We start from the raw sequence: 12360 nt of genomic DNA on the forward strand, positions 1-12360 counted from the left end.
ACTCAGCTTTGAGGGACCTGGATCTGCCCCTCCTTTACCATTTGGACAGGATTAGAGGCCCCTAAGTGTGGAATACGATGCCTTTCTAAAAAGGGAAAGGAGATTGAGCTGAATTCTCAAAGAATAAGCATCAGCTAAAGCAAAGGAGGAGAAAGGTGCCTTGGGAAGAGAAAAAAAGCATGCTTCCTGTCGGAGGACCCGATGCTGCAGTCTGTGTTGGGGGACCCGGGGCAGAGGAGGTGGAGGGGTGCTCAGGTCTCAAGGGCCTGCCGCCACCGCCCGCTCTTGCCGTCTTTTGGTGGCTCCAGCATCAGCCTCTGCCCCTGAGCAGAGCACCCACCTTGAGCTGCTTCACAAAGTGCTTGCCCACAGTGATGCCGGAGCTGGGGTGGCCCAGGATGATCTCGAAGTGTTCCTCCAGAGCCAGCCGGGCTCGCACGTGGGCCAGTCGCTCGTAGGCCACAGCTGCCAGGGGTGAGCAGGGAACTCGCAGCAGGACCATGAGCCCGTGGCCGCAGGGGCACTGCTTCGGGGAGTTGAGGAGGTTCTGGGTGATCTCCAGGGTCTCCACCGACGTATGGTTCTTCATCTGCGGGAGGCCGCTCACGGCCATCATGGCGGCCGCATAGTGCTGCACAAGAACAAAGGTCCTGATCACCGCGCTGTGCAGGCGGGGAAATCTGCAAGGAACACAAAGAGACCATGCCCATGACCCTAGGGCGGGCCATGCTTGCCACCCAAGACACAGGCAACGCCCAAGTTACAGGCGCCATGGAAACCAGTAGGGGTTAGCCACTGGGGGGGGGTCTTCCGAAACCAAAGCACAAATGCCTTCGTTTTGCCCAGCTGGAAGACAAAAGCATGGGTCTGCTGTTGCTGCTACTTCTTGTATACTTTCCAGCACAAGGCACGAGAGACGTGCCTACCCAGCTTGCCATCAGCTCAGGCCTCTCACCCCAGAAGCCAGGTGTGATGATCAACCTTCATTATCAACTTGACAAGATTTAGAGTCATCCCAGAGACCACAGACTCTCCATACGTCTGTGCGTGTGCTTGCCTGTGAGCGTGTTTTCAGAGAGGTTTAAGTGATGGAGACGAGCCATCCTGAATGTGGGTGGCACTATCCCACAGGCTACAGTCACAGACTCAGCTAAAGAGGAGGAGAAAGCAAGCTGGGCAGCAGCGTTCACCACACACACACACACACACACACACACACACACACACACACACACACACCGCGCCTCCTGACTAGAGCCGTGATGGAGCCAGCTGCCTCACACTCCTATCGTGACTGATCTCCGACACAGGGTCTCTCACTAAACCTGGAGCTCGCCAATTGGCTGGACTGGTTAGGCAGCAGACCTCGGTGATGACTTCCTTCTGCTTCTCCACGCTGGAGGTACAAATGCACACTGCTACACTGCACTTTTCACATGGGTGCTGGGGATCCGAACCCAGGCCCTTACAGTTGCACAGCGAAACACTTTGCTTGCCGACAGTTAGAAAGAGTCACCTCCCTCCCAATCCAGGTGGAAACCCCAAGAGTCGTGGAATGCTGTGAACAACTTAAGAGGGTTTTGCTTTACTCAAGGGCAATGAGCTATGGTGCATGAGATTAAACACTGTTCTTCTGCTGTCCAAAAAGCTGAAAGGCAAGACCTGGAAGGCTTTAACTGCTTCTCGGTAACTTACGTGTATCCCAGAATAAAACGCCAGGCTAACAGAAATAAAAAAAGACACCACAATGCCGGGCGGTGGTGGTGCACGCCTTTAATCCCAGCACTCGGGAGGCAGAGGCAGGAGGATCTCTGTGAGTTCGAGGCCAGCCTGGTCTACAGAGTGAGATCCAGGACAGGCTCTAAAGCTACACAGAGAAACCCTGTCTGAAAAAAACAAACAAACAAACAACAACAAAAAAAAGACACCACAAGGTAAAATCTATGATGTTCTGAAGCAGCCATGTGACAGACCCAAGGCGTCACTGACCCAAGGTGTCTCAAATGCAAAAGACGGATGGTCTGAGTCACCTGGGGAAGGATGAAAGTGAACAACATTCCTGGAACTCCCTGGCCCAGATGCAAAGATTTCCAATGTCCACTTACACCTGATGCTACCAAGCATGTCTAGTAACTTTGAGAGAAACATACCTTTTTCCTAACGCGGTGACCATGGCCTCAAAGGAGCTGTCATATCGAAGCAAGGGGAGACTGTGTCCTGACAGGGTGGAGTCAATGAGCTCAGAGAGCCCAAAGTACTTCTTATTTTCATGGTACAGGTCCACTCCCTGAAACAGAAGAGCAGCACCCGTCACTCAAATGTCACATTCACGGGGAAAGTCAGGGTCCACGGCCAGGCCTGCGGACTGTGTTTGATTGGCATTTTGATCTAAACAGTGCTGATCCTGCAGTCCTGTACATGGCCCTTGTAAACCTCATTCTGCAGGCCTAGAGCCAAGAACAAAGATGGTGGGTTCCCACCAGTCAAGTTCCCCATTCATTGGGCCCCAATATCTTCGTGGTGGGGGTTGGTGAAGGGATGAACTCAAACTCATCCAGTGAGTCTTACATCAACATGAAATTATTTCCAAATCAATGCAGAAACAGCTCTGACTTGAGCTGAGCAAAGAGAGGTTGTCCCAAATGCAAAGGCGTGAACTCTGCTCTCAAACAGCAGAGTGGTTAAGCCTCCCGGACCAAGGAGCCTGTCCCTGGGTCGTCCCCCAACAGTGGTTCTATATCAGTGGCTCATCCCATTCTTCTCATTCTTGCCATATGTAAATCAGATATCCTCCGGCCCTTTGGCATAGATTCATGGGTATAAAGCACTTAGAGTGTGGCCCACGGTAAGGACCACAGAAATACCGATTCTGATGTCATGGGATGGGAGCCAGACATCCACATCCTTGGGAGCTCATGAGATGGCTGGAGCATCCTGAAGAAGTCCAGAATCCCAGGGCACTTATTCCTTGTGTACCCAGCTAGAATCTAGCCATGCTCCGAGTACCAGAACCGTGGGCTTCTGCTTTCATAAATGATGACAGGTGGCCAGCTAAAAACAAGCCTCCCAGGGCAGGGGGTGAGTTCGGTCTGAAGAATGCTTTGAATGTGGCGGCATGTCAAGCTATCCGTGGGGAGTCCAAACCTCTCCTGTCTTCCAGAGCTCCATCCTCAGCGGCTTTATCCGTTGCCAGGAGAACAATCATTCAGAACGTTGCTCTGAGACTCAGAGTTTCGGTTCCCGGGTAGGGACCACCCACGGAGGGGCTTCCGAAATTTCTCCAAAAAAGCCAAGAAATCTAACCCCCCCGGGCCAAACCAAAGATCCAAGGAGCCGGAACCCACCCACTCCCAACCGGGCAGGACTTCTACTAAAGCCAGTGTCTCCACACCAGCGGCCGGGTTTCGCCGGGGCCCAGCGTCACTCACGTTACTGTAGGAGACGGGCCAGTGGATCTCGTTGTAGGGGCTGATGAGGGTGTGCTGTGTCTGTAGTGCATAGGGGAAGGAGGTCACGTGGAGGGTCACGATGTTGGGCGCCTCTTTCACCTCCCTGCAGTTGACCAGTCTGTCCACTAAGCCCACCGAGGGGTCGCTTTGAGAGTGGATGTTGTGAACAGAACTGCTGAGAGGAGACAGGAAAGGGATGCTCAGCGGAATTGCTAACGCCGCGTGACGGTTTTACAAGGACATGGCGGCTGAACTAGGCGTCTCCCTGGGTTCCCCAACTCCACCTACAACGGGATCAGTCTATCTAGTCGACCTGCCTCACACTGGCTGGTAGAAAAACAAAACTGTGGTAGCAGACTCACATATGAGTACTGATGTCTGGTCGCATCCAGTCGGACTCTGTCAGTACTCAGTACTGACTTGTCCTGGTACCTGTCAGGGACTCAATTCAGTACTGAGTACTGATTTGTCTTGGTACCTGTCAGGGACTCAATCAGTACTCAGTACACACAGGAAAACTGACTATCAGGAAAGGAACCACAGTGCATTCCCTGCATGAGGCCCTGGGTCCACTCTAGAACAATGATTCATACCCAATCTTATTCTGTGTCAAAAAGTGATGGGGATGTGAGTGAGGAAGGGAGGAGACTCGGTGGGGGGGTACATGAGCCTCCTAATTCGGCAGAGGCTGTTGGCTTGGCCAGCACGCACAGAGCCCTGGGTTTGACCCTCAGCACCACATAAAACATGGCCTGGTGGTGCAGGCTTAGGATCCCAGCTCTTGGCAGGCGGAGGCAGGAGGATCAGACAGGCAAGGTCATCCTTGCAAAGTGATGTAGTGAGTTCAAGGACGGCTTAGGCCACACAGGACAGGTCTTGCCTCAAATAAAATAATAATAATAATAGTAATAACAACACCTACAAAATCCAAGTGCTATTGACTTGAGATGATTCAAAGATAACATAAGGGGGCAAATTCTACATTTGTTTGGAAGATAACATTGAAAAGATGGGAAACATTTTGGATCAGGGGTCTCAGCAGCCAGGCCCAGCCCAGGCTTTCTTTGTAAGACAATGGCTTTGGCACACTCTTAAATCTAGGGGGCAAAATAAAAAAGCCAGTGCTTCATCTTCTGGGTGCCAGGCAGCTGCCTGAGACACCTGTCCCCAAAATGAAAATCCAAAAGGCGATGAATTCTACCATTTCGGGACACTCCATTCCTCCAAACCCACATGCAGACTATAGATCGTAAACCCGCTCAGGTCCTGGTAAGCTTAAATAGCTACAATCGGTCACAAAGTCTGGTTCTCTGACCTGGTCTAGAAATGAACTTCCTCCCCTCCACCAAGGACAACGTCTAGCTGGTCAGCTCCGAGGCCAGTCTCTGGAGAAAGACCAGCCTCCAGGAGTCTCCAACTGACCAACCTCACACCCGTCTAGGGCGACTTTCATTTCAATTGAGTAAAAGTGTCTGTCCCTCAGGAGGGTCCACACCAGCCAGCCGCCACCCACATGCTAATCCTCAGCCCTTGGAGACTGTGCTGAGTGGCCTCACAGACGACACGGCTCTGAGCTGCTGAAAAAACTGCCCACATCCTCTGCTTGCAAACATCAAGCCCCCGGACTCATCAAGACTTGTGCCCTCATCCCCCAGGGAGAAACAGGTCACCGTCACAGACCAGGAGGTCTGACCTCACTAGATCCCAGTGGGCGTGGTCGTGGATGAGGACAAAGAGCGTGTGTGGGTTCTGGAAGGAGTTTTGCAGAAAGGCCTTAAATCTTGCCTGGGCCTCTGTGTCTAGTTTCAGAACATGCTGCTCCGCCCTCTTCTTGGTCACAGGCTCTTTTTCCAGGCCCAGCTCCAGCAGAACCCCTGCAACACAGCAGAACATCTCGGGAGCCCCGCGGTTCATTCACCCCCGACACACCTTAGGTCAGCCTATGTGGCAGGCCCTGACGGGGGAGGGCAGTAGCAGAAATGCATACAGGGGCGATAGGTTGACAGGTTAGTGTCTCCAATCTCTTCAACCCAGGGAGCTGGGCGAAGGCTGGCTATGGACACAGCATCCCCACCCAAGAGTACCGGCAAGCAGGCTCCCTAAAGCAGCAGTGCTCAAACAAGACTAAAGCTTCTAACAAAACCAGGTTCAGGCCATACAGGCCCAACATCATGCCACTGAGGAGGTAAGACATGCTATATGAATGCTCGTTAGCCGCGGCCAGTCACAGGCCTGAAGAGAGAAATAGCAAAAAGCCAACTATTGGTTCTACCTTTCAGGTTCTACCTCTAATCCTGAGGGGAGAGGGGGGGCAGAATCACTGTCTTTGGACATGTTTTGTGGTCTCTAATAAATGGGTGACAATGATACTTGCTCCATCTCCCACACATCAAAACGTGGTAAACAACATCCACGTGTGTGGTGGTTTGAATGTAACTGGCCCTTACAAGCTCATTGGGAGAGGCACTATTAGGAGGCGAGGCCTTGTTGGAGTAGCTGTGGCCTTGCTGAAGGAAATCTATCCCTGTGGGGGTGGGCCTTGAGGTCTCACATATGCTCAAGCCACGCTCAGTGTCTCAGACCACTTCCTGTTGCCTGTGGGGTCAAGATGTAGCTCCTTCTCCTCTCTCAGCTCCTTCCCTGCACCACGTCTGCCTGCACGCTGCATGATGATAATGGACTGAACCTCTGAAACCGTAAGCCACCCCAATTAAATGTTTTCCTTTGTGAGAGTTGTCATGGTCATGATAAAGCTCCTCCCCAGGGCCTCAAAGCTCCTCCCCCGGGCCTCAAAGCTCCTCCCCCGGGCCTCAAAGCTCCTCCCCCAGGCCTCAAAGCTCCTCCCCTTGGCCCCAAAGTTCCTCCCCTGGCCACACCTCCTCCTCGAAAGCCCCATGGCCCTACCTGAATGCCAGACATGGAACACGGTCTGCTGGTAGGTCACCTCTGACGGTGGAATGCAAATGAGAAAGTCCACCTTCTCAAAGGACCCCAGGTCCAGATTTTGGGTGCTGGAATCTGCGATTGAGCATACGTGCGAGAGGAGCTTCTGTGCCACCGCCAGCTGAAAGGGCCGGACGCCCCGCGGCTCCAGACGGTAACCTGCAGCCAGAGCCCCCAGGGATCCCAGATGAGCACAGCAGCCAGCTACCACCCTCAGCTAGAGAGAGGGACGAGTCCCCGTGCAGGGAGGAGGGGGAGGCCTAGCCACACAAGGCAATACAGGAAAGAGAGGCAGTCACAGTCATCAAGAGAACGCACGCTCTCAGCCAGACCCCGGGCAGCCTCTCCGGCCTTCCCCTCCCTCAGATAACAGTCTGAAGCAAGCACTCGGGCACCTGCTGATGCTAGACTTGGGAAGGGAAAGAAATGGTCCCAGGTCCTCAAACCCTCATCCGAATGAACAATTGCAATAATAAACAGAGGGAGAAGAAATCAGCACAAAGGAATGTAAGGAGAGGTTGACCTCGATCAGGAGGCCTTTTTCCGGGTACACCACGGGAGGAGGGGGGTTTAAAGTCTCAGAACTCAAGACGAATGCTGCGGAATCCAGACAGGTTCTCTCATTAGGTGGTAACCACACCTGAGACAGCCCGCTCTAACTCCTCACCGTGCACACCCGTGCACACTCCAGCCAACACTCACGTGCACACCCTGTGCACACTCCAGCCAACACTCACCGTGCACACCACACACTCCGTGCACACCCGTGCACACTCCGGCCAACACTCACCGTGCACATCCCGTGCACACCCGGCACACTCCGGCCAACACTCACCGTGCACACCCGGGCACACTCCGGCCAACACTCACCGTGCACACCCGTGCACACTCCGGCCAACACTCACCGTGCACACCCGTGCACACTCCGGCCAACACTCACCGTGCACACCCGTGCACACTCCGGCCAACACTCACCGTCCACACCCGTGCACACTCCGGCCAACACTCACCGTGCACACCCGTGCACACTCCGGCCAACACTCACCGTGCACACCCGTGCACACTCCGGCCAACACTCACTGTGCACACCCGTGCACACTCCAGCCAACACTCACTGTGCACACCCGTGCACACTCCGGCCAACACTCACACCGTGCACACCCAGCCCACCTTGCACACTCCGGCCAACACTCACCGTCCACACCCGTGCACACTCCGGCCAACACTCACCGCGCACACCCGGGCACACTCCGGCCAACACTCACCGCGCACACCCGGGCACACTCCGGCCAACACTCACCGTGCACACCCATGCACACTCCGGCCAACACTCACCGTGCACACCCGTGCACACTCCGGCCAACACTCACCGTGCACAGTGGAGCTGTCCTTGCCTATGCAACAGCCCCCCTTTCTACCGTGTACTGTGCCCACTGGTATCCTCTCCCTCCGTCACCCACTGTGCACGCCTGTGCCCTTCCCCCAGCACTCACTTGTACACACGGGAACCCCACTGGCATCCAGCACGGCTGTTTTCTTGGTAGAGGAAGCAGTGAATGAGGACGAGACATGGCCTTGATTTTCCTGGTGAAATTTGTCCAGCAAAATGTCAATGTCACCCTCTGCCCAAAACAGAGAACAGAAGTGGGTTTTGCATCTCAGAGAAAGTCAGCAAACCTCTCTGGACCAGCTCCTGGGTCTGGTCTTGGCCTGAAGTTACGTGTGGAAAAGGCACAGTCTTCCTATCCAGAGCTGTAGCCACAAGGTGGATCATACCACGGCTCCATGGGCGATGGAACAAAACAGAAATCGAGCACTTGAGGTCAGAGGTGGAGGGACTTTGTGCCTTCCCAGGCACAGACTGGGCCGCAGAGCATCCTTGGAGTGTATTAAATGAGTCCCGAGGACCAGAAGCTATGGGGCGGGGGGGTCTTAGTGGGTGACTAGGCCACAGAGATAGAGAAAAGGGAGCAGTAACCACAGGGAGAGCCATGTGCTGTGGCCTAGCCCTGAAATTCCAGCACATGTGTGGCCAGTCTAGGCTGTCATGGGAGACCCTATCTCAAAAAGAGACACACAGAAAGCACAAAATTCTTCTCCAACCTTGGAACTCTATAGGCAGAGTAGGAAGACAGACAGACAGACAGACAAAAAGCTGCATTAGGAAGGAGGTGGGGGACATGTCAGTGCACAGAAGGGTAACAGAGCACAAACGCTCAGCAGCAACAGATCCCAGGCACGAGGGGACCCCAGCAATCCCCCATCCTCACACACTCACTCCTTTTCAATGTGTGCACTGGCGCCCGCCTCTCACAAGCTTACCTGGACAGAGAGTGCTAAAAAAAGCCCCCAGGGAGTCCACTTTGCCAGTGACCAGCTCATAGTGGACTTCTCTCTGGTACTCCGCAGGGCTGAGGAGGCTTTCGGAGAGAATCCGGGCCTGGTATTTCCCTGGAAGACAAAAGGCAGCTGTCTGGGTCCTCAGTACAGAATCACCCTGAGCTCTCAGACCACAGGGCCCCTGCCTGACCTACCCCTCCCTGATGAAGAAACGAATCAAACTCTTGCCACAGCCTGACCAAGGAGGAGTAATTCCAAGGACGGAAACAGCCAAGATCTCTTAGAGAAAACCCCTGGGCCTGACTGTATGCCACAGACAAGTCTCCTAACCTCCCCAGACCCACCATCCTCATTGGCTCCTGGTGGTTAACAGCAGAGTTGGCCTCACAGAACACAGGCCACAGTGCCAGACACACACCACAGAGGAATGGGCTTATTAATGTGGTGAGACTCAAACCCAGAAAGACAATTAGTAAAAACAGTAAGTTTAGGAATGAAGAATATTAAGTAGCCACCAAGGTGCTGCAGAGGAACAATGTAGACTTTAAATAAAAGTCATACAAAAACTTCAGGTTGAAAATATATACCATTTCGGGGCAGGAGAGGTGGCTCAGTGGTTAAGAGCACTGGCTGCTCTTCCAGAGGATTCGAGTTCAATTCCCATCACCCTCATGGCAGCTCACAACTATCTATAACTCCAGTTCCAGAGGATCTGACACCCTCACAGAGACACACATGCAAGCAAAATACCAATGCACAAAAAATAGAAATAAATTAAATTATAAACACACACACACACTGCAAATGCCTATGTGCTCAGTGCTTACCTTACCAAGGAAATTCCCTCCAACACGCCATCCTGAATCCCAGCCACCGGAGCAATGGCTGTATACAGTAGGCTTTCAGGGAAATTATTTAATACTTAACTAGCAAAATGGACCATTATTCCTTATCTCAGTCTGGTCCTTAATTAACTGGGGACCAGAGTGGTGGTGTGAGTGGACTTCTTAAAGCCAAACTTTATAGTCAGGGCAATTCAGACTCCAAAGCTGGGCCCAGTCTCTCCAGAGACCAAATGGGCACTGCTAATCTAGCCACTGACAGCCGGAATACCTGTAACTAAGCATGCTTCCAGGGACGGGAAACTGAGACCAGGGATACTTTCTAAAGCCACCAACACGGGCTAAGGTACTCACTGCCCTGCAACATAAAGCCCCCTAGACAAAAGAGGGGGACCCACCAAGGAGAGAGACTGGGTAATCCATAGCATGGCTTTCCCCTTGGCTAAGAGGCAGCCAGAACTCACCCGTGACTGCGATGCAGGAGTCGATGGTGGCATTCCGGCAGGCACAGATGATGACCACGTAGTTGGTCTTGGAGAGTTTGCCCTCAATGAGCAGCCGGAACATCTCGGAGAGGCCCTCAGCCAGGGAGTAAGCGCACTCGATGACATGCACACTGTCGTTGCAAGAGCTGGCAGCCAGGCCTGCCAGCCAGGGCAGCTGTGCAGAGGTCACAGGGGCTGCCGTGCTGGGGGCTGGGGGGAAGGGCTGCGGAGGCGCCTGCTGGTACTGCCTGATCTCCGTCAGGTGTGATTCGCGCCAGGAGCGCAGGAAGATCTGCTCCAGGTCCTCCATCAGAGGCACCTGATCTGCAGCTGCAAGACACGCAGGCAGCGGAGAGACGAGGTCAGCGCCCGCTGGGCAGGTGCGCAGGCAGGCAGCTGGCCCCCGACGCTACGGGCGTCTGAGAATGCGTGCGCATGCTTAAACATCACACAGCCTGAAAGAGTGATACCAAGTCACCAGGGCTTGGAGAATAGAGAAGATAAAACGAAGCCAGCCACAACCCCCAGAGAAACATACTCTCGTTCTCTGGAAGGACCGTGGCTACTCCACTTGATTCTTAACCATTACCCTACAATCAGGTTTCCATCCGTTATGGTCTCCCTGCACAACACTGCGGCGGATGTAAATTATTCTCTTGGAGGGGCCATTTGCCCATCCTTGTCACTACCCCAGATCTCTGTATTTCTCCAAGAAATCCCTCGGCAGGGACTTCTGAAGTGCGTGTCATTAGGTACACCTCGTTACTTCCCAGGCGTGCTGAATCGTTTTATGTAAACTCGACGTACGTTAGAGTCATTTGGGAAGAAGAAACTTCTATTGAGAAAAATATGACCCATCAGATTGCCCCAGCTGCAGGGCAAGCCTGCCTGGGTGCGTTTTTCTTGATGGATGATTGATGTGGGAAGGCCCCGCCCTTTGTGGGCGGTGCTACCTCTAAGCAGGTGACCCTGACTTAAGGAAGCAGGCTGGGCAAGCCAGGAAGCAGCACTCCTCCATGGTCTCTGCATCAGCTCCTGCCCTGTGTGAGTTCCTGCCCCGACTTCCCTCAGTGATGGACTGTGATGGGTAACTGTAAGCCGGCATAAGCTCTTTCCTCCCCAAGTTGCTTTTGGTCATGGTGTTTTATCACAGAAATAGAAAGCCTCAGGCTTGAATTCTCGAAAGTCAGCTTCCTCCAGCATGATGTGTGTGACAATTCTGGTTCATCCTCTCAACATCAATGGGTACCATCTCTTGGGTACTGAGAAAAACGGCACATTTTATTGCTCAGGTGCCTCTCTCTTCAGCGACTAGTGGAGTCGAACATTCTTCAAAAGTCCCTGTGAGGGTTTTCCTTTGTGAATCATCTGGGTGTTCTAACCTAATATTGCCTTTGAGGAGCTGGAGGGGAAGTCCTCAGACTTCCACCCAGCTCCCACCACACCAGCTATGGGGACCTTAGCTGCCCTGCCCACAGGACGGCTATGAATGCAGCCCAACACAAACACCATAAACCTCCTCCAAAACGCCAAGATACCCTTGGCTACTTTAAAAGCTCCGAGTGCCCAGGTCTCAAGTGTGAACTCTGTAGTCAACAGTGCTGGGTTGCAGGCTGGCCGAGCCTGTTACAAGTCCCCAGTCTGTAAAAGGCAGCTTGGAATAGCAGCTCAGGGCTATGCCAGAGTCTAACGAGATGGGTTTATAGCTCCATTTATGTATGTTCCCACTTTATTTCTTATGTGTGCCATAGAACATGTGAGGAGACCAAAAGACAACAGGCAGGAGTCAGTTCTCTTTCCACAGTGTAGGTTCCAGGAATCGAACTCATCTCCAGGTTTGGTGGTAAGCACCTTAAACACCCCCCCCCACCCAGCCACCTCATAGACAAAAATAGTTGTCTTTATTTTTTATGAGATACTTCTGGATTGTGGCTAGCTATGTGAAGTGGGGAGTCATATTAGAACTGGTAGATTCGCTCTTACACTTCTTGTCTCTAAGAACTCTCCTTTGAGCGCACATCTCTCCAGAGCCATCCCGTCCAGGCAGAGCTCCCTTGGAGGTGGGCTACACTCCCTAAACTTATTTCTTTGCCTCCATTCTCTCTGACCTGCTCTTTTTTTTTCCCCCAGATTTATTTATTTTATGTATGAGTGCTCTATCTGCATGTACACCTTCATGTCAGAAGAGGACATCAGATCTCATTACAGATGGTTTGTGAGCCTCCAGGTGGTTGCTGGGAATTGAACTCAGGACCTCTGGGCAAGCAGCCAGTGCTCTTAACCGCTGAGCCATCTCTCCAG

At 53.0% G+C, this 12360-nt stretch overlaps 1 protein-coding gene across 1 annotated transcript in view; it reads right to left on the minus strand.

Moving 5' to 3' along the window:
- The window catches only part of Greb1 (growth regulating estrogen receptor binding 1), a 128619-nt gene that overhangs the window by 28621 nt on the left and 87638 nt on the right, over nt 1-12360 (minus strand). Inside the window, 8 exon segments of the mRNA XM_028877675.2 lie at nt 341-680; nt 2151-2287; nt 3429-3624; nt 5143-5323; nt 6354-6551; nt 7886-8014; nt 8715-8843; nt 10039-10389. Coding sequence (XP_028733508.1) covers nt 341-680; nt 2151-2287; nt 3429-3624; nt 5143-5323; nt 6354-6551; nt 7886-8014; nt 8715-8843; nt 10039-10389 — 1661 coding nt within the window.

The sequence above is a fragment of the Peromyscus leucopus genome, chromosome 22 (assembly GCF_004664715.2).
Source record: "Peromyscus leucopus breed LL Stock chromosome 22, UCI_PerLeu_2.1, whole genome shotgun sequence".
Classification (NCBI taxonomy): domain Eukaryota; kingdom Metazoa; phylum Chordata; class Mammalia; order Rodentia; family Cricetidae; genus Peromyscus; species Peromyscus leucopus.